At 42.1% G+C, this 21,331-nt stretch overlaps 1 protein-coding gene across 2 annotated transcripts; it reads left to right on the forward strand.

The window, feature by feature from the left end:
* The first annotated feature begins 5,707 nt into the window (after positions 1-5,707).
* RAC1 (Rac family small GTPase 1) lies at positions 5,708-20,818 on the forward strand. 2 transcript variants are annotated; one of them, XM_051632148.1, is made up of 7 exons: positions 5,817-5,944; positions 12,633-12,704; positions 14,066-14,183; positions 16,495-16,551; positions 18,150-18,212; positions 18,893-19,052; positions 19,219-20,818. In XM_051632148.1, exons 1-7 carry the CDS (start codon positions 5,910-5,912, stop codon positions 19,347-19,349), a joined length of 636 nt encoding a protein of 211 aa, XP_051488108.1. In that variant the 5' UTR covers positions 5,817-5,909; the 3' UTR covers positions 19,350-20,818. The 2 variants fall into 2 exon arrangements, with proteins under 2 accessions (XP_051488107.1, XP_051488108.1); XM_051632147.1 differs by lacking the exon at positions 16,495-16,551 and having other exon boundaries at positions 5,708-5,944.
* The last annotated feature ends 513 nt before the right edge of the window (positions 20,819-21,331 follow it).

Genomic DNA, 21,331 nt, shown 5'->3' on the forward strand with positions numbered 1-21,331 from the left:
TGTAAGCAGAAAGAACAGTCGCCCAGCTGCATCTCATGGCAAAACAGAAAGAAGGGACTTGATCTCTGTCACCATTAACCTAGATTGTTTTGCAAACAGAACAATTTGGTAATTTTTATATTTAGGAAATGGAGAATAAACCAAACATCTTATTTTGAGAAGTCCTCATAGAATTTTTTACTTAGCAGCTTATTAGTATACAACTGGGAGGGGAAGTAATTTTTTCATACCATTTATAGATTTTATTTAATTAAGTTATTTATCATATTTATTTATCTTACAAGTTCTTTGGAATTTCTACAAACGGTTCCAGTGAGTAGTAGATCCCAGAATATATAATCACTTTTTACCAATTGTCTTATTTCTGTAGTGAATGTACATTTCTGTTCTGAATACTGACCATGCAATATGAAGAGCTACTGATTTTAATTTCTGGATTTGGATCTACTGTGGTTTTTTCAGCTGTCTGATTATTGTCTCACTTTCCAGTCCAAGAGAAGTTGTTAGTTGGAATGTGAATCACAGCTGTGCAGCATGACAGAGGAAAGTAGGCTTCTTACCACCCCGTATGTCCTTGGGCAAACTGACCATCAGCATGTCTGCAAGCCTGGAGCAAAAGAAACACTGCGTACTTCTTAGCAAATCAAGTGGCCAGGTCAAAGCTTGTAGCCCTCAGTCTCCTTTCATGTGAAAAAATGATTGGACAGTGGAAGGCAGTACAGCTAGTAATACAGAACAGGCTTATGTAATGGCTAAACCTTTATCCTTTTCCTCAACATTTTAAAGCTAATTTCTGTGAAATGCTTGATACCAGGACAGGGAGATGTTGAGGAAACCCGCAGCTTACCCGTCTTCAGCAATGCCTCACCTCAGGACATGATGTGATGCTTACAGTTATAAAAAGGCTTATTCCCCTATTTCTGCTGAGTTACAGCAATAAAAACCTGAAGTGACACAGAGAAGGCTCAGGTCCTTGTTTATACAGATATAATGATCTCTCTATTCCGGGGAGCTTACAGCCGTATACAGGGATTACTGTATAGAGTCCCACTGCCTTCAACAACAGTTCTCACTGTAGTAAGCAGTGTCTGTTACTGCCTGCTAAACCTGAGGGCAGACATAAGTGAATGCAAAGCCTTATGTGGTTTTTATAACTGAAATTCTCGACAGAAGAGATATTTATCAGAAGCTACCTAAAGAAAATGCAGGACTTGTTTCTGTTTTATACATATGCCAGCTGAATAATCTATGCTAATATCACATGAATGTGATGCATTTCTTTTACAATGCTTCATTATTGATGTAGAGATATACACTAAATTTTTATTTTTATGCTCCTTTAATCTGTTACCTCTGATGCAGCAAATGCTAACATTTAAAATTGTGGTTTCTTTTCTATTGCTGGTTTTGGTTCCTCTAGAGCAGACTGTATTTGAACAGTGTACATATCACATGCTAGGGTTTTTTTCACAGTCCAGGAAACTAATAATGCAAAAAAAATGTCTGCCTGGTATATCTAGAAATTGTGGACCATTATTTGTGCATTATATTATTTTCTAATATGAATTTTATGTCACAGTATCTCTCCAAATTCAGCAAAAATATTCTGAATTTCCTCCACAGAAATAGTGTCACTTTCCTAATTAAAACTGTCCTCTGTTAGCTTGACAAAGACATGCAACTAAAGAATTCAAAGATCATGAATAAAAAAACCCTCAGAATCTCAGGCAGCTGTGTTAGGGGTGAATCTTTCAGTGCTAGCTACCATCCAAACAGCTTGAATAAGTACTGCTGTCCTGATTTAGAAGTGGGAAGGCAGGGGGGCTCAAGGAGTGACAGGCCACGATGGCAGGTAACACTAGAGGTGGAACCAGGGTCCAGGAAGGATTTTTTTGTTGCTTAGTGCAGTGCATTAAAATTTATTTCTACCATTGACTATGTCCCTAATACTACATTATTAATTGCCTTTTATCATGAATGCAAATGAGGATAAAATCAAGCTATAAGTACTACTTTTAAACACCATTATTTTAGCTATTTTAAGATTAAAAAGCATCTGGAAGCCCTGCTTTTCCCCAGTAAGAGAAATCTGTCTTCAGTTGGTTTGGGTGGGGTTTTTGTTTCTGGTTTTAATAAAAATACCTAAAAAGAGATGAGTGCAATATGCTGGAAACCTTATTCCTCCCTCTGACACTTGTGATACACCTTTGCTTCACATGAAATTGGTTCTTGCACTTCAATCCAACCCCTAGTTTCCAGTGGTGTGAATGACAATGACAGCTTGTCATTCCTGAAACAGTTTGTATGCTATCACTAAGGACAGACGTTTACTTTTGACCTACATGTTGTGGCATGTTATTTCCTGAAGGCAACTGAACAGAACTGGTGTCAGCAGGAAGTGTCATCCAGGAGTAAGAGAATACACCAGTGAATCATTCTTAGGTGTTCTCTTTGTTTCACTGACGTGTTTCCTTGTATGTACAGTGTGTATACTGGTACATACCTACTTCTCTGTGCATTTGTTTGTGGCTTTATTAATGAGCTAATGTCTTAAAGGACACAGAAATCGTTTGGGATGAAAGATACTCTAAAAGTGCAAATAATTATTGTCTCTGTAATGCTGATAGTCTTGTGTCATGGTGAGTAGAACTTTCCAGTATTGCATCAGCATGATTACCCTGCCACTCCCCATCCACCAAGGAGAAGGATCCTCCTTCAGGGCCAGCACGGACACAATACACACACATTCAGTTTCCAAAACAATTTCAAATAATTATTTCCTCTCAATGTCTAAGAAAAGACTTTCAAGAATTGTAATGGGTGAGAGGAGATAAGGTGTAGACTGCAGAACAATATTAGGACTGATCTAAGCCTCAACTTTATGATTCATGATCTTATCAGAATTATGGAAAGATTTATAACTGGTTATTGTTACTGCCACTATTTTCTTTTTACATACTCCTCCGTGTAGTGCATTTGTAGCTATTCTATATACAACTCAGCACTGCAGCCATATCTATCAAACTGACAATTTTTCTATTAAGCAGTTTGTTATTAACTTTTCACTCCTTTGCCCTGTTGTTCATTCTGGTGTCTAAGTTTATTTTATTTTGTCAAACTAATGATTTAATATGTTCCCTGTATTTTAGGTCTCTCCTCTCATTCTCAGGGGAAAAAAAAATGCATCTGCAAAGAACGTTAAGCATTTTTAGCATCATATAAGTTACTTGTTTCAAAACAAATACAGTACATACTAGTTAAACAAAAAAGGTGCAAGAATCAAGTAAAATGTAGCTGAAATGTATTAAGTTTAATAATAGGATAATTAACACATCATGTACTCCAAGAAGCATACACGTAAGTAATAATTTGCCTTCTAGGGCAAATAAAGAATAGTTACCTGAAGAGAGATACCAACTAGGATTCAAAATGCAAAATTTGGATCAACTCCAAAAGGCTTCTTTTTATCATAAATAAAGATTTCCAAGCGTGTGGGGGAAAAAATGTATAAATCTATTACCACTATCATCTATCCAAACTATAATCTTTTTTAAATTATTAACAGTAAATATTTATTTAGGTATTTTCTAATGTTGGCAATTCTATACCCAAGTGGGTGTAAAATAGTCAATTTAAAACACATTGAAAGCATATCCTGTGTTTTAACAGAAGTATTTTTTGTACAATGCAAAACAGTCAATCCCAAAGGAATAGGATGGAGGAACATTCATAAAAAGATACAGCTTGTCTCATAACAGGATCATAAAAGCAATTTATGCTAATGTGTTTTCTCTGTTACAGCCTCCATCCTTCTTGTAAGTTATTTTGTAATAATATTTTACATGTTGTTTCATGTGAAAAACACTAATCATCCATCTGTTCGACACTGGATAAAAGAAAACCAGTGGAGGACTAGCTAAGTGGTGGGAAAATCAGATGCAGTTTTACATGGCACTTGAATCTTCCCAAGTTCTGGGCCTCCCCAAGACTGTGACATAAATTAGAAAGTCTTCATGTCTGCCCTGTTTCTGTGCAGTATCTCCAAGGCCCCAAAAGCTGTTGCAGCAGCCCAGAACAGCAGGACCACTGTGACACTGCCCACACCTTTCTTCCGCAGCTCCCGGCTGCCGGGTGGAGAACAGTTGCTAGGTCATGGATGGCAGCAGATTCTTGGCTTTAAGGATATTTAGCTTAAATGACAAGTCATTTCAGCTTCCATCTGTACAAGAGAACACGGACATACAAGTGTTGCAAAAATAACCCTTCAGTTCACAGCGATAGTGATGATGTTTTCCTCACTGATGTGAAATATCTGAGAGTTATCTTCAGCAAAAGAAAAATGGAAGAGAGTAAATAACATGAAATGCTCTGTCCGCTGATGAAGTTGCATGGTGTGGTATCAATTTATAAATGTTCCAAAATTAAATGAAGACCCAGTCACTGGAAAACCCATGATGGTGGACACTGTATTGATTTCAGTGAATTCATCGTCACTTTGCAGAAGCAGCACGAGCACGGGCCCTTTCCCCAGGCTTCCTTTTGAGGAATGGGTGGCAGTGCAAAGAGAACAGCAGTGATGTGCATCAGTCCAACCAGAAGCTTCTCTGCCAAGCAGAATTATGGCAAGAACTAATTGTAGAAATTAAAAGATTCCTGAGATCATGTCATTAGTTTAATTGACCTTCTCTGCTTGACTTTTACTTAAGTATTCCCTGAAAATAATGGGTTTGCTTGGGGAAAAAAAAAGAAACCCAAGGCTCTTGTGTAGCCTGGCAGTCCCTGGGCTGTCCCATCTTGTGAAGACTGGGCACGGATCTGTTCTAAAACTTGCCAGCAGAGTAAATTAATGTCACAGCACATCAGGAGGGGGGAGAGCGGCAGAAGGACCTACTGGTGAAACGTGCTGGCTCCGCGCCGTGCTGGCAGCCCGAGGGAGAGGTGGCGGGTGGTTGTCCGGGGAAAACGGGCTTTGCACCCGGTCAGGCACATCAGGAGCCTTGTGGGGCGTTTCTGGTAACTGGGCTTACATGGCCCTCAGTACATCTGTAGGGAAAGATTCTCCCCGCGATGTGCGTCACTAGATGGGTGCGCTGCCCTAACGGGGTGGGTGCTGGGGTTGCGGCAGTGCCAGGAGTGAAGGACAGGGTCCAAAGTGATGTCAGAAAACGGCTTCTTTTTGTGTCGAGAGGGGTTTGTCACGACATGACAGCACGGCACCCGGTCGATGCCTCACCGGGGGTGACGCCCCGACCCGTGGTGGGGGCAGCGCAGCCCGGGCCGGACGGGCCCTCCCGGGGCCGCCGGGCCCGCCCGCAGCGCTGGGCCGCTTGTCTCAGCAGTGCCAGCGCATGAGGTCACATTTCAGTACGGCTCTGACTGTTACATTAAATAAATAACTACATCAGAAAAAGGGGATGCCCCCGGGGGCCTCCCCGGTCCCGGGGCGGAGGGCGAGCCGGCCCGCCCCGCACGGGGTCACCGCCACAAGCATGGCGGCCGCTCCAGCCCGGCGCTGAGCCAGCCCAGCGCAGCCGCGCGCGCCCGAAGCCGTCCGGCCGCCACGGAGAAACCCGAGCGCGCCCGAAGCGGCTCGAAGCCCGCTCGGCTCCGCTCGGCTCCGCGCGCCTCTCGCCCGAAGAGTCCCGAAGCGGCGGCGCCGAAGCGGCTCCCGCGAGGGCGGGTCTGCGGGGGCCGAGCGCAGCCCGGCCGGATGTGAGTGGAGCGGCCGCTTCCTGTTTCCCCGCAGTCCTCCCTCTCCCCGCCTTGGGTGGTGGCCGCTGCCTCGTCCCCACTCCCGGGCGCAGGGCGGAGGCGGCCGCGACCTGGTGCGGAGACCGCCGGCGGCTGCCTTCTTGCGCGCCCCTCCCCGCCCGCTCCGCAGCTGGACCCGCCGCCGCGGCGCAGCCCCGATGCAGGCCATCAAGTGTGTGGTGGTGGGCGACGGGTGAGTCTGAGGGACCCCTCGGTCGGGCCGCGGCCCTGAGGAGACCCGCCGGCCTCTGGCGAGAAGGAAGGGGGGGGGGTGTCCGCCCGGCGGGGCGGGGGCGGCCGCCCGGGCCCCCCGCAAGCTGTGGGCGCTGCCGGGCGCGGCCCTGCCGCTCCCGGGGGGCTCGGGGCGCGGGGCTGTGGGCGCGAGGCGGTGCGAGGGGTGGGTGTCGGCCGCGGCTTCCTGCTGGTGGCGGGGGAGGGGAGGGAAGCGTGGGGCAAGGCGGTGGCTGCTGCGAGCAAATGGTGGCTGCCTGGGGAGCGGGGTTTCTGCGGGGGTGGGAGCGGGCGGGGGGTGTCTGCGGTGCTGGCTTCCTCCCCGGGCCCTGGATGGCTGTTGGGGGAAGGTGCTCCGGGGGTAGGTGCTGGAGCGGGGGCCGGATAATCCGTGTTCGTGCTGACAGAAGTGGCTTTCGCCTGCCTTGGTGCAGGAGGGTGTGCGCTCCGGGTTCGTTCTGGCGGGGATGGGCCGCTTCCCCCGGCTTGTCCTGGAGCTTTCTCTTATTTCTGGTGTTTCTTCTATCACTAGACAAACCGAAGTCATCAAAAAGTGTTAAGAAAAATGACCATGCTTTTAGGGATATGAGAAGTTTAATATTGATTTGAAAGACCTTTGGTGAAAGTAACAAACTTCTTATTACTGTTCATAGCTTACATCTAATTCTTGCAATAAAACTAAGTGAAACTCTGAGCAGATCATAAATGCTTGTGAATAGAGGCTGTTTTTCTGCATGTTTATATCTAGTCTTTTAAGATTTCTGTCTAAAGGAGACTGATAAAGTACTTGAAATAAAAATTATAAGTGGATGCTTTTTAGAATCGAGTTAACTTCTAAGTTTAGCTGTCGGATTTCAGTGAGGAATGTGAGAATTGTGGTAGGGAAAGAGTTTGTGTGTTTGCAACTTTTGCGTATTCTCCATGATGCTGTTCCCATCAACTCGGAGGCATTCTTTCTTACTGGATGTCAGAGCTCAGGGGAACATCACAGGCCAGCTGGAAAACAAGACTTGTCCTATGCAGTTTGAGAGGTTTTTTTTTCCCTGAGGAGAAACAAAAATCCCAGTGTAGGCTGGGCATAATTGGTATCACAGCAGACTTCTGTAGATGACAGAGGAGTGAAGTAAAGCTAAATGTTCTTGCCACTGTCTGTAATTTCATGTGGTGGCTTAATTTTCCAAGTTATTTATGTGGAGGGTTTTTTTTGTTGCTGTTGTTTCATTTTTAAAGATGTAGAATACCTAAAAAGGCAGCTGAGTGTGACTTATACTTGCTCCATATAGCAAATATTTTTTTACTTGTTGTATAAGATTTTGAGCAATACAAACAGGAAAGCAGTATCTTGACAAATGAAGCCTTTTTGTAGTAATGTAATTCTTTGATGCGAGATAGAATAACTGTGGACTCTTTTTCTGGGTTTTTTTAAATGTTCATTTTAAAAACAACAAATTTGCTTTTCTATTAGATCAGTTTTTTTAATTCAACTGAACTGTGTTATCTGTGACAATGCTGTAAATAAACATGATGCATCATGTTTATGGGTGGGAAAAAAAGTTCAGTGTACTTCCTCCCCTAGATTAAAGAACTTGATGCAGACAAACTGTGTCATGTCCAGTATTTCATTCAACAAAACAGTTCTTTTCGTCATTTGCTTTGTAAACCATCTTACTTCTGAACGTGTTTATTGCTCTTTGTCTTGGAAATTAAAGTGGTGTAATTCTACCTGTTTTGTATGTAAGTGTGGACAAAATGCAGTAGTCTTAATTTGTTTTCCTTCCTCTTTACTTAGAAACAAATCTCTCTTAAAGATCCATTCAGGTATTATTGCTCATTTTTGGTAGCTTTGTATCATTCTCCATTCAGTGTTTAAAAAAAAAAATACTTAAGTATTAGTGTTTTCTCTGTGCTGCTGCTGCTTCAAAAGTTCAAGCATACTACAGGTATTCTAGGAAACGTGCCATGTTTGGCTTAGATAAGGGCTAGAGCTTTAGTGTTTCTGTAAAACAATGCAAGTTAAAGATTTGCTTGTGTAATATAAAACCTTGGTATTGTTTTATGTCCTCTCCACCAAGATCTGCTAGGAACAAAATAAAGCTGTAGAAGTGCCTGTGTGGTGATTATTTTTTGTAATTTATAAATGAGTAGGCTGTTTCTCATACATAACTCATGTTTGTTCCTAGAGCTTTTACTGGTATCTGTTTAAACAACTAATTTGACTAGAAAAACACAGCATGGATGCTAGTTGTGCTATCGTATTTTGCCCTGGTTTTGTTTTACTTTCCCCACTGTCAGGATTGTTTGGGAAAAAAAATGGCAACTGTTGCTTTGACTACTTGATGATACAGAGCAGGAGGAATGTGCAGGACAGATGAAGAGCACTCCACTTCAGTAACTGCAGGAATTGCTCTTGATTGACACTTTAGAAAAAGCATTGGTGGAAGTTATTTTTAGCAGCTTTTGTTTTCACTCTAAGAAGGCAGCTGCTAAGTGGCACGAAAACTCCAGTGATGTCGTGTAACATATGGAGAAGTTCTGCGTTTTGGTCAAGCTTCATGCTCTTTTGTAGGCATTTTTAAATTGTGAAAATATTGTAAGAACAAGAGCAGCAAATTCAGAGTCCCTGTTTGAAATTCGGCTTAATTTGAGACCTTGTCTGCTAAAGCCATGCTGTGTTTGATTTGATAGCTTGTCGAGAAGGGGGGGAGGGGGCAGGGGTAGAGTAATTGACTTCTAATTAAGTGTAGTGCAGTGTTTGTGCAAGATGGTCAACACCTCGGGTCTCTCCGGTGCAATCTGTAGACAGCCTAGTGACTTGAAATGTAGTAGCTTGTGTTACTGAACTTTTAAAGTTAAAAACTATAGTAGTGTTGTAGGTACTGAACAGCATATTTGGGAGAGGGTGTGTCAGAGCGAAACAGCTTCTCTGGCAGAGCTATGTGTAACCAAACCTGCTGCAGACAAAAATGCTGAACTTTCGGTCTGAGGATGGTACTGGAGAAATCTCAGTTGCTCTTTAATGTTTGAGTGGAGGCCTGGGCTGTTGTGCATCATGTCTGCTAGGGAGGTTGTGCATGTGCATCAGAGAAAGAAATAAATTACATAATCAAAGCTTTTTATGAAGGCTGCCACCTGATTATAGATATCAGCATTTCTGGAATTAAACCAGCAAGTACTTCAGTTTGTCTCCCTTACCATGGCTGGAAATGGGAACTAAAGTCTCACAATTAGTAGTGGGGCAGCAGGAGACTCTTCAACCATCTGTGCAGCTCTCGTGCTGGTAGAGGGCAAGAAGTGCTGGTGCAGGTTCCTCCAGTGGATCCAAGCAGCTCTAACACAATGGGGAAACTTATTAAGAATACTAGTGTAAATAAGGCCAGAAAAGAGATGACGTGTTTTGTTTTCAGGAATTATTACATTTGTGGTTTTATAAGTACATTGATTCCTGGACTATAGCTGGAAGCCATAAGGCACTGTGTGCTGTCTTTTATAAGTCTTTAACTTACTGTTTAAAGGCTAAAATGCTGGATTTCTGTAGGCCATATTTTTAATTACAGTCAAATGTTACTAGTTTCATTTATGTAATAGTGGGTGGACAGAGCTATGATTAAGTAGTTGCTAGAAATCTTGTTATGACTAATCTTGGTTTGGTGTTATTTTAGTTTCTTAGTCTCAGCCTTTATGTACAAGGACTTTTATTTTGCCAAACAGTTGGAATTCACTTTAGGGGAGCTGGGGAGTTGCTTTAATACAGAAGTTAGAAGTCTAAAAATGTTGATAAAAGTACTTGGAGGGTGTATTTTATTTATAAAGGTAGGCACGAGTGTTTATTTTTTAAGACTGGTGACCGTAATGGTCTGCCTCTTAGGCAGTGAGCCAAAAGGCAAGGAAAGCAACAAACCTAGCTGGAGCAAGTCTGAAACAAGGTTGTGGAACGTGTTTTTTCTTGTTTAAATGGCTCTGGCTGATTGGTGCTGCAGAAGCTCAGGCACTTCTGAGCTCGGAATGAAATCTCTCACCACCTCCTTCCTGCCTGGTTTTGATTAGCCAGAGCAGACTCACCAGTTGCAGTGCAAGGTGAGCAAAGTGAGCTTGCGTGCAGAGAAAAGTTCTTGATCCACTGCTGAAAATGTTGATTTCAATATTAATTTGTTAGAAGCTTAAATTACTGGTAATGAACTTACTAGAAAATGAAACATCAGACCGAACAGGTTCCAGAGGCGTGAGAACGCGTCACCTCTGTGCCTCAAGAAATGTCCCAGAGAAGGTGGCTTTTGTTCCTCTTGGTGTTGTGGAGGTTTTCACATTTGTCCTTTAGAAGCCAGACCAGGGTAACCTGCTTTATAGTGTTGGGAGTGCAATTCAGGAGTATATTCAAACTGACCTGACTGATAGCTCAGGGAGCTAAAATAGCAAGTTGTAATTTTGAGGAGGCAGAGTGAACAGCTTTCTCCAACTCCCAGTCCTGGCTTGTTTCAGTCAGTGAGGGCCAGTGCAAGAGAAGATGGGATATCTTCATTTGACAGCTGTTGAATTAGCTAGCTGCATTGTCATGCTGCTCCCCTGTTCTTTTCCAAGAAGTTTTTGAAGGGTAAATCCCTCTCCTACTTATATCTCAAGCCTGTTACTACCGGAAAATGTTCAGAGATTTTATTTATCAACATCAGAATTAAAAACTCCCCCCCCCCCTTTTTTTTTTGTGTTGTTGGTACAGATTGGTAAAAGAGCGGGCATGCTGAACATAAAAAAAAATAAAAATCTCAGACTGTGCACGGAGCTGGCATCTTGTTTCCTTAGAAGCAGGTGTGAGAAGCAGTGTGGAAAACTGCATGGTATGATTAGAGAGAGTTGCAGCAGATGGGATGTTATGCTAGGTCGCAGCTCAGAAATATAACATTACAATTAAAAAATGGGTATGTAGAGTAAAGTTCTACATAATTTTGCACGCTGAAGCAACTCTGAAAGCTCAAGCATTTCAGCTAATGTCTCCAGATGCTGCTGGAGATGCAGGTTCCTGGGGCTAATGCAGTGTGGAACTCCCTAAGTTAATACAAAGACTTGTTACAGGTTGAGCTACAACATACACAGTAACTTGTGGTTGTGACAAAGCTCGAATCTACTTAACCTGCCTTAAATTGTGTGCCACTAGGAAAAGCTGGTTGATATTGAGTGTTAGATCATTGTAAATGATGTTCTGAAGCCAGTCTTTTGTTATGTGAAGGAGCAGTCCACCTGCTTCCAAACCAGAACTTCAGTGATTTAAATGGAAGATACACAGTAACATTGAGATGGGAATGCCTCAAAATGTTTGCAGCTGGAGAGCTAGTAAGGCCTTCACTAAAGCTAATTTCTGTGAGGGTTTTTTTCTTCTGCAGAAGCTAAAGGGTTAATAGGATATTTTTAGCAATAGTGTTTGGTGTTTGGGTTGGGTTTGTTTGGTTTTTTTAAATATTAACTGTAATTCTAGACTAAAACTTCAGTGAGTTCCTTCAGGTTGTGAAGATTCAGTTCAGGAGGCTTGGGAGTCAAACCTGACATTAATGTCAAGATCATATGTGTTAAGTACAGTAGGTTCACAAGTATTTCTGGTTTGCTTTGAGCAAATCATTGTAGGGTAAAACATCTGCAAGACAATGCAGTTTTCCTTGCATGGGAGTTTGAGAACAGGGATTGGATAGACTAAGGCAGTCAGGGCATTATTGCTTTTGAGGACCTAGTTGCATACTCGCCTCTGGAATCTCTCAAACTGTTAAAGGATTATGCGCCTCAAGTGGGAAGCCAACATGGGAACCAGTCTGCACTGTCAGAAATACTCTTTGCAGAGTCTATTTTAAAAAAAGAAATAGGGTCCCATTAAAATTTTTCCAACCCTTAACTGAAACTGTAACAAAAACTTAATGGTGTTGTCAATCTAGTATTTAACTCTAGATAAGATGTGGGTGGAGAGGGAAGGAGGAGGATGCCAGAGGTTTGAAGGGAACCCAGAACAGAACCTTGTCCAGCCCTGGTTTGAGGCTGTTCAGGATTAGATCAATGGGGAAATGTTCAGTGTTCCAAGTTTGTCTGTAAATCAGTTTATAAAATATTTGACTAGTTGATGAAAGCATGCAGGGAGTCATTTTGGGGCAGCAATAAATATTGTGAGGATTGTGATTTGTGTTTGCTCCTCAAATACTCAAAAGTAATGATGTGTTGAGAAGTGGGATTTGTCAAGCTTTTTCAAACTTTACTCATGTAAACGGATACAATTTTCTGGAAAAATTACAGTTTTGGAATTGTGTAAAGAGTGTCTTGAAATATTTTTCAGGTTTTTTTATTTTCATTTCAGGGAGTTGGAGTAGGGCAGTCTTCATGAATGTTCAGTCAGGTGACTAGCAGATGTTAGTAGGCTTACTAATACTTGTGGGGTTTTTTGGTCTGAAGATTTAATAAAATTTTGTGATTTACCACTTCACAAAATGGATGTTTATATAGATGTTTTCATTGCCAGTAACCTTAAGGCTATGGTCTATTAGGTATTTTCCTGCATAGTAATGACTACTGACACTAGATGGCTGGATGTAATCAGTGTTAGTCCCTAAAAGGAATATTACTTCTCATTATTCAAGAGGTGTTTTACATTGAAGTTTCTTTTATTTATTTTTTTTTTACAGAGCTGTAGGTAAAACATGCCTACTCATCAGTTACACAACCAATGCATTTCCTGGAGAATACATACCCACTGTGTAAGTACTTGTAAAATCCTAAGAACTCATTTATGTCACCTTCTCTGTGCTAACTGCCATTCCAGATTCCTTATTGGAATGGTTCATGTGGGCTCCAACCACCCCTCATTGTTTAGCTGAGTGTCTGGGGGTGTATAAGGAGAAGCACTTTGGGCTTTCACAGCTTAGCACAGTCACACCTGTGCTTGTTCTCAGTCTGTCAGTTTGGCCTCTGTCTGCCCCCCAGGCCTGGCTTATTGGGGGCTAAACATTTAGCAATGGTTTATCAGGTGCTGTTCTCTTTTAAACTAATGTGTTACGTCTGTCTTTAATACCATTCATAATAAGCAGTCCAAGGCTGAACAACTTGTCAAACATCTTCCTGTAGTCAGAAATAGCTGGTCTTCATGACTAGAGACCTTTTTTTCAATTGGTCTTCCACTTCTTGTGCTACTGCCAGTCCTGTGCTAAGCAGCCACAGCTGGGTAGCTCCTCAGTCGAGATGGTGGGACTTGTTTATTTTGGTCCTTCCCCTTTTCTGACATGTGAGGTTTTGTCAGTATCAGTATTAGTGCAGTTCTCTTTCTGAGGGCCTGTCGGGGAGAGCTGTTTTATACATCAGCAGCTTCTTTGCCCTTTTTGGATGTCTGTGTTTATCTGGATATGTTGCTCTCAGTATTGGTGAGGTTTTCTTAATTTAAAGAAGTACATAATGAGAGGTAGTTACCCTTTCAGGGCCTTGCTGTCTCAATTACTTCAGTTTCCTTTTTTTCATCCTAAATTCAGATTTTTACATTACAGTATGCTTGTGTTCCCAGTGAATATAGTTTATCCTCAACAAGGTATCAAAACCTTTGTGCCTACAGTGCTGATGAGATAAAAAAATCCTGCCTCTACTGGCCCCTGATTATTAACTTTGAATATTTTATTGGAGGATTTTTTTATTAGCAGGATTAATATATTTTTTTATCACCTGCTGTTGTTGCTAAGGTTTCCTTGGTCATTGCTCATGTATCTTCTATTCTGAATCTTACAGAATGAGACAGATTAACATGCTCAATGTCACACTAAGACTGGAAGGTGCTTGCTAAGTACATCACCTGCTTTCCTGTACTTACTGAGATTAACACTTCATGTGGAAGTGTTAATCAAAAGGATGATTTCTGTTCAGACTGGTCCAAGTCTGTTGTGCATGTTTTTTTCCTTTCATTACCCAATACCAGGCCTGCTATTTAAATAACAACTTTACTGTTTCTGGGGAGCAGAAGGATGCAATAAAAATGTTCTTTTTGTTCCCAGTTAGTACTCCCTAGGAAAAAGTCCTCAGGTGCCCCGTTTTACTGGAGGCTAATGCAGCTAACTGACTCTTCCTTATTTTTCAGTTTTGACAACTACTCTGCTAATGTAATGGTGGATGGAAAACCAGTCAATCTGGGTTTGTGGGATACAGCTGGTCAAGAGGACTATGACAGACTACGTCCGCTCTCCTACCCACAAACAGTAAGAGCTGCAAAGTCAAACTAGAAAGAGTCTGGACAGCTTTGTCTGACCTAAAAGTGTTTTTCTTTTTGAACATATGGGCAATTTTGTCACATCTGGAGTTGTATTTATGAGTAACAGTGACTTGTTGCAAGCTCCATTCTTCATCCTACATGCTGTAGCACTACAATCTTTGATGTGTCCACAGTTGTACAGATATAAAATGTGCATGCTCGTGTATTTATTTGCATGCACTGATACATGTTGCCTTTGTGTAGTTGCAGCCTGAGAATTAGCTAGAATGCTTGACTTAAAACAAGAAAAAAGAAACAAACAGAAAACCCTCAAAAAAACCAAAAAACCCCTTGGTGAATAGTCTCATCAGCCAGTCCATTGATTTTACAGCTAGCATGCCTGCCAAAAGCGGAGTTTGTTTTTGTTTTCAGGCGTGATGTTTGGCTGCAACCTGACACTGTCACTGCTAAGCACTTGATACTGTCTCTGTGAAGATGTTCTAAATGTGAAAGGGGCAGTGCTGAATGAGGATATTATTGGTATTGACAGAGGCTGAGGCCGAGCTTTGCAGTACTCTTAGGCCCGTGGGTATCTTATTACTTATTGTAGTTTGTGCCATAACATCAATACAAACGTGCTCCTGTCTTCAGTGCTTGTAACTGGCTAAGTCCTGTCTGCATGCTGCAGCTTTCCCTGGGTAAGGAAAATGCTGAAGTGACCTGCTCTGCTCTTCCCAGTGTGACTGCAGCTCATCTGTGTAGAGGCTGTTTCTGGCCTCTGTAGAGCAGTTACATGTATCTGGTGGAGCTGTGCTGTAAGTAAAGAAAGGTGGTAATTTGCAGGGTTTTTTGGCATTGGTAACTTTTATTGACTGTCAAATGTATGCTAATAATGTAAAATTGTTCCAGTTACTCTACAGCATAACTGCTGTCTTGAATAATACAAATTTTATTTCATGAACTCTGGTGCTTTTTAAAGTAAACTCTATTAATTAACAATTTTCCTTAATTCAGTGCTCACTAACTCTTACAGTTTGGCCTTTCTGTTGGTTATAACACTCAAGATGGATGTGAACTTGCAGGTTGTAGGCAGCTTTAGTAGAAATGCCAGAAATATCTGCCTTTTCTAGGAAGAGAAACAATGGAAAGTTGTTCTTCACTATTATTTAGGTATTTATCAAATACTTAGGATAACTTGAGCTTTGTTTAACATAGTAAAAATATGTTAAAAGAATCTCAGAGTAGAAGGTGTGTTGAAAGTTCACTGGGTATGAGAAAGCAGAGTTGTCAGGGAGAATATTGTTCCTTCCCTGTGTCAAAGGGATAGAAAGCACGTGCATGTCTTCAGCATGCTAAAATAATGGTGACTTTCTGATAGACTGCAAAAGAACTCCATGTCAATCTAAGCATATTTTGGGGAAAAAAGGAATCTCTTCTGTACAAGCATGTAGAACAGTTAAGTGGAGGTTTGAAGTACTCCCAGTTCCTCATGTTGTGTTTTACAGCAGAAAATGAAAAGGGTGGTAAGTCTTGGAACTTCTTTTGAAGCAACCTTCAGATTTGTAAGATTTGTGCAATACATAAGATTAGTCATCAGTTAAGGGACAAAAATCCACATGGAACTAACAAAAAACACAGGAAGAGAACAGTGGTGCTGATGAAGCCTGATTTTTGTATTTTTTTCAGGACCTGTATTCAGCCTTCCCCTTCCTTCACCCTGCTATTTAAAACTCGAACCCCATGTGTTCCTGTGGCCTCTGCTTTCCTATTTGTGCACCTGGGCAAGGGGAAAGCAGGAATTGCTGATTCCTTGGCCAATATGTGTGTCTTCAGTAGCCACTCAGCAGCTATGAACTTCACAGTGAGGATTTTGCCATAGTGGAGGCATTAATCTTTTCCTTATTCATATTTTAATTTTTTTTCCACTTAAAATACACAGGAATGTGATACCTTCTCTTGAATGTATCTGAAATCTACCAGTATTTCAAAATATTTGGGGAAGGAAGAAGTTGAGACAGAAAAGGTGGTTAACCTTTGTTTCCTTGGGAGATGAAACAGAAAGGAAAACTAAGTTAGGATGATGGTTTTCATGAGAGGTTTGATCCTGCAAGTCTTCCCTGGCAATGCACACAGACATTTATGGGGAAGTCCAGTGGCCCCTTCTGGATGCAGGGAGCTGGCTGTGCTGAATTGCAGGGCAGTGTCTCTCTGAAGAAGAAAGGCCACGTTGTGAGTATTTGTGGGCACAGATCCCTGACTGAGGGAACATGCTCCCTTAAATCCACTTCAGGAGTAACTTTATCTCCTACTGTTACTAGGTTGGAGGAGCCAATGGTAAGGGTATATCTTCCAGTCTGACAGATCAACCTATTGCCGTATGTAAAACTTTAAGTAAACTTCAGTTCCAAGTTCTGTCATCTTGTGATAAATTGGCCCCTATTTTTTTAAGCAACTACTTTTCTTGGAACTATCAAATTGCTAGATTGGAGAACTGTTACCAAATCTCTGTATATGAATTGCTGTGACTAAACCTTTTCTTGCAAACAAACAGCTTTTCCTCCTATTTATGAAGACTGGTAGTGTGCAAGACACCTGAAATCTTCAAATAATTCCTCTTAGTTACACTGATTATTTTTTTTGGGAGATAGTGAAGGAGAGAGTCTGCACAATGTGCAGAACTTCCATTCACCACAAACCTGCAGAATTGGAAACCAGAAGTAGTGGCCATAGTATCACATGATTTGATGTTTCTTTCTCCTTCTGGGACGCTGCTGTGGAAACTTGTTGGGGTGATGCATGAACAACTGGGTTGCAAGTGCTTAGCAGTGCAGATGTCAGATGCTGACCTAACAAAATGCCTTGAAATGCAGCACAATCAACTAACATTCTGAAATGCCTGATTCTTTAACACGTTTGATACCGGAATAACTACGGATGCAGAGGTAGGTTGGCGAAAGCTGGGCTTGTGTGCGAGTTGCTTATTGAGTTTGGGGTCATACAGAAAGGTTCTGCTGGATAGAGAAAAAACAATGTTGTGGTTATTTTGAATGCTTGCAGACTACAGTGTGTCATGTCTGGAGCTCACTGGTTTTTGAAGGGTGCACTGTATGGCAGTTAGTGGAAACATTTGCTCTAAAATGTTTTATCTGCTCTAATTTATCATGTTTCTTTTGCCTTCAGTTGAAAAGCAAGATTTGTAAGATCCTTGAAAACACTTTTCTCTCCACTTCCTCATAATTTAGAAAGGGAAGGAGAGAGTTTTGAGGTTTGTAATACCCTTTTCAGTCCTAATTCGGAAAAATTCTGAAACCTTTTTATACTCACATTCAGTAGAAGAGGCAGTTCTACATGATGCTTTGGATTTGGGCATGGAAGTAGTACGTGTGGAAGTAGGTGTTTGATTTTTATTCAGTACTGTATATTTCACCTTTGCAATTAAGATTAGCGTATTAATAGCACATTGATATTTGAAAACTCCTGCCAGCATCTACCTTGCAGCATCCTGTGCTCATGAATTACATGTCTTTGAAGGCTTAAATGACTTGGAGGTCTGCAAAGAGCACCCAGCCCCAGGTCAGAAGCCAGTCTAGCCACTCTTCCTTGCTCCCTGTGTTGGTCAGGGCTCTCATCTGGAGGATTTTTTCTGAATGTCAGCAAGGGAGATTAAATGACAATTGGGGAAAAGCAGCTTGCAGTGCAGGGGTAGTAGCCTTTTATAAACTTGATTACAAGCTATTTGTTGTTGGTTCTTTCCCCCTGCCCCTGTTGTGTCTGTTTGTAGCTGCCTGGGAATGGATTTCCCACTGGGAAAACTACCTCTGATTGTCACGTGCAGCTGTGTTGTTGACCTTCCCCTTTGCAAGTGTGGTACAGGTGTCTGTGATACAGGTGCTGGTGATACTAGCCTTTGCAAGGTGATGAGATTCTGTAATGTTTGCTCTGCTGGGCTAACTTCTATCAACTTGTTTTGTAGGATGTCTTCCTAATCTGCTTCTCCCTTGTGAGTCCTGCTTCCTTTGAAAATGTCCGTGCTAAGGTAAGTACCAGCTGTTATAATTGTATTTCTGAGGGTCCAACACAGTGTTCATTCATAGGGAAAAATATTAGGTGATTAAAAAAAGTCAGGCAAGGTGAAATGTAATTTGAAAAAGCAGAAATCCATTCGCCTGACTTCTTGGTCATGGAAGTTCAGGGCACAAGTAACTCTTCATAGAAGTGTGACTCATTCCTGGATGCAGTGACAGGGTCACAGTAGCTTGAGCCTTTTCAGCCAGCAAGGTTCTCAGATCAAGAGGAGAACTTTGCTCTTAAAGCAATTGAAAAATATTTAAAAGTAAATACATGTAAAAAATCAGGTCGATAGGACTTGTTTCTTGCACCAGCCAGCAGGGTAGCACCTGCTCTGCTGCTGCTGTGGGCTGCAGGTCCCTGGACAACTTGGCTGTAGGGGCTTGTGGAGCCCTCACAAGCCGGAGGTGAGAGGTGCAGATCAGGGATTTCTGGTGTGTGGGAGAAATCCAGCCCTCAGCAGGGTAAACTTTTAATTACATGGAAATACCTGTTGGCTTCATTAAAAATGTTAGCAGTTGTATGTTTCTTAATACTGCCTTCCCATGGGGTCTTGTGTGCTCCCCTTCCCGTGACTGACCCTTGGAGTGTGGGGAAGGGCCCCGAGTCTTCCAGGCCTGCTTACCCAGCCCTGCTCTTCCCTTGCAGTGGTATCCTGAGGTGAGGCACCACTGCCCCAACACTCCCATCATTCTAGTGGGCACCAAACTGGATCTCCGGGATGACAAGGACACTATTGAAAAACTGAAGGAGAAGAAGCTGACTCCTATCACCTACCCACAGGGCCTTGCCATGGCCAAAGAGATCGGTATGATGGCAATGGGGTTATTGTTGACTTGATCCCAGTTTTGTTTGTGGAAGCTGTTGCACCTTAATGAAAAACCAATGCCTGGCTTTTGTTGTGGCGTTAGCTAGAAGCAGCGCTGTTGTACTTGTGGAAAATGTCTTGGTAACAGCCTCCTTGCTTCCCACAGGTGCAGTGAAATACCTAGAGTGCTCAGCACTTACGCAGCGAGGCCTCAAGACAGTGTTTGATGAAGCGATCCGAGCGGTTCTGTGCCCCCCTCCTGTAAAGAAGAGGAAGAGAAAATGTCTGCTGCTGTAAAGGTTCCCCTCCCCCTGCCCACTCCAAACCCTCTGCTTTGCTCGGAACAATGGAGCATTCACACTCAATGCCAAGTTTTTTCTGTTATAAATTAGTTCTCTTCCATAAATTCTTGAACCAATCAACAATTTCACGGTTTCATTTGTCTGAGGTAAGAGTTACCTTGCATTCTTCTAAAAGCAAACTCCTGAAATGACAAACCTATGTAAAGCCTTATTTTTAAAATCCTGTTCTTGCTCAATTAAGTGTTGCCAAACTCTGCTGAACTAAGTTGCATTGTTGTGCTACGAACACTAAGCACTAAAACTGTTTTTTAAAGATTCTTGAAGATGACTCTCATTTCTAGTAGGAAATGCAAAAACACTTTCTAGTTTTTCACAGTAACAGGACCATAGAATTAGCAAAACTCTGCCCTCTAATGGGTTTTATTATTCAATGTTTCTCAGCCCCGGTCAGTGCGTAGCGTTGTGTATCAAACCTGACTCTTTGACAATGACTGACACCTTGGAGTCACAGTGTAAAATGCTTTATTGTTGGTAAGGGCTTGGTTGCAATCTAGTTCTTGCTGCTGTGATTGAAAAAATAAATAACTATTCTTACTGAAGTGTATCTAGTCCTTTTGACAACATTGTATTGTGATGGATAAATGGAATATTGAGTTGGATCAAATGATAGTGCCAGACAGTATTTTGACACTGTACAGCTGTACACTACACTGCCAGGGCAGCTGAAACTGAACTGACTTCTCTTGCAGGTTAAAATCAGCTGCCACTTTCCCAGAGGTGCAGTAGTGGAAGAGAGGTTGGTGTTCATAGGGAAATTCCTTGGGAATTTCAAGTAGGGCATTCATTCAGTTAGGTACAATATTGAACCAGTCATTCCTACAACTCTTGTGTAGTAAATGCTTTTCTTGTAGAATCTTCTTACTGAGCAATATAACTTGTATTTTAAAACCTTTCTGATTATAGAAATTGGCTTTTTTTTTTTTTTAGAGTAGATTGTTCAAGCATATCCTCCTTATTTTCCTGTTGTTTCTGGCCCAGTAAGTTATATGCTTTCTGAGGAGCTTTTAGTCTATTAACTAGGTGTAAAAATCATGTGAAGCAGCTTTACACATCTTAATTTTTATATTTTAAACCTCTATAAACTATGAACCTTCTGAACTATCACTATTTGCCAGATGTCCCCAGCACTGTAACATGACTAATGCAGACAGTGTTTTTGATGTCACTACATGTGCAGCATAGATTGAGTCATGGTCACTTGGGTCTGTGAGGTTCTGTAAATTAGTGCTAATGTTCTGTACATCCTAAACAGGCAGGAAGATGATGTTGAACTACACCCTTTCAACCACTAAAGCAAAGTTTAAAAAGAAAAGTTGCAAAATTGTGAAGTTTTTACATTGATCTTTTGCTAATGCAATTAGCAGTATGTTTTGCATGTATGACTTAATAAATCCTTGAATCACATGTGTGGCAATGTTTGAATTACTGAGCAAGTGTCCTCATTCTTGTACCACCCAGTCTGTTCTTTCTGCCACTGCCACCAGCAGAGGTTCCTTGTCCCCTGGGGGGTGAGAGGTGATGTGCTAACCACAGGCTGTGATCCTAAGACCCAGAATTAAACACAGCACTTGGCACCATTTCTTCAGAGGCCTTACACTGTCAAGTGAGTTGATACCAGCTCCTGCTGCTTATGCAATGGTATAAAAGCTATGACAACCAAGGCGGGGGGGGGGGAGGAACAGAGACCCATTTCCCTCTGTTGTGTGCAAACAGCAGTGCTTGCCTCATTGTCCCTCTAAAAAGGTTACTTTAATGGGTTGTAAAATGATGGTTCTGGTGCAGCAGGGGTTGCACCAAATGCTGCAGCCTTTAGCCTTTTACACTTACCCGTGCTCCAGGTGTGGTAGCTCCTTGTCTTCACGGTGGCAGTGTCCCCAGGGACCAGCCTTCCCCTGGGTGGGGCAGAGGGACAGGGGC

The sequence above is a fragment of the Apus apus genome, chromosome 14, assembly GCF_020740795.1.
Source record: "Apus apus isolate bApuApu2 chromosome 14, bApuApu2.pri.cur, whole genome shotgun sequence".
Taxonomy (NCBI): Eukaryota; Metazoa; Chordata; class Aves; order Apodiformes; family Apodidae; genus Apus; species Apus apus.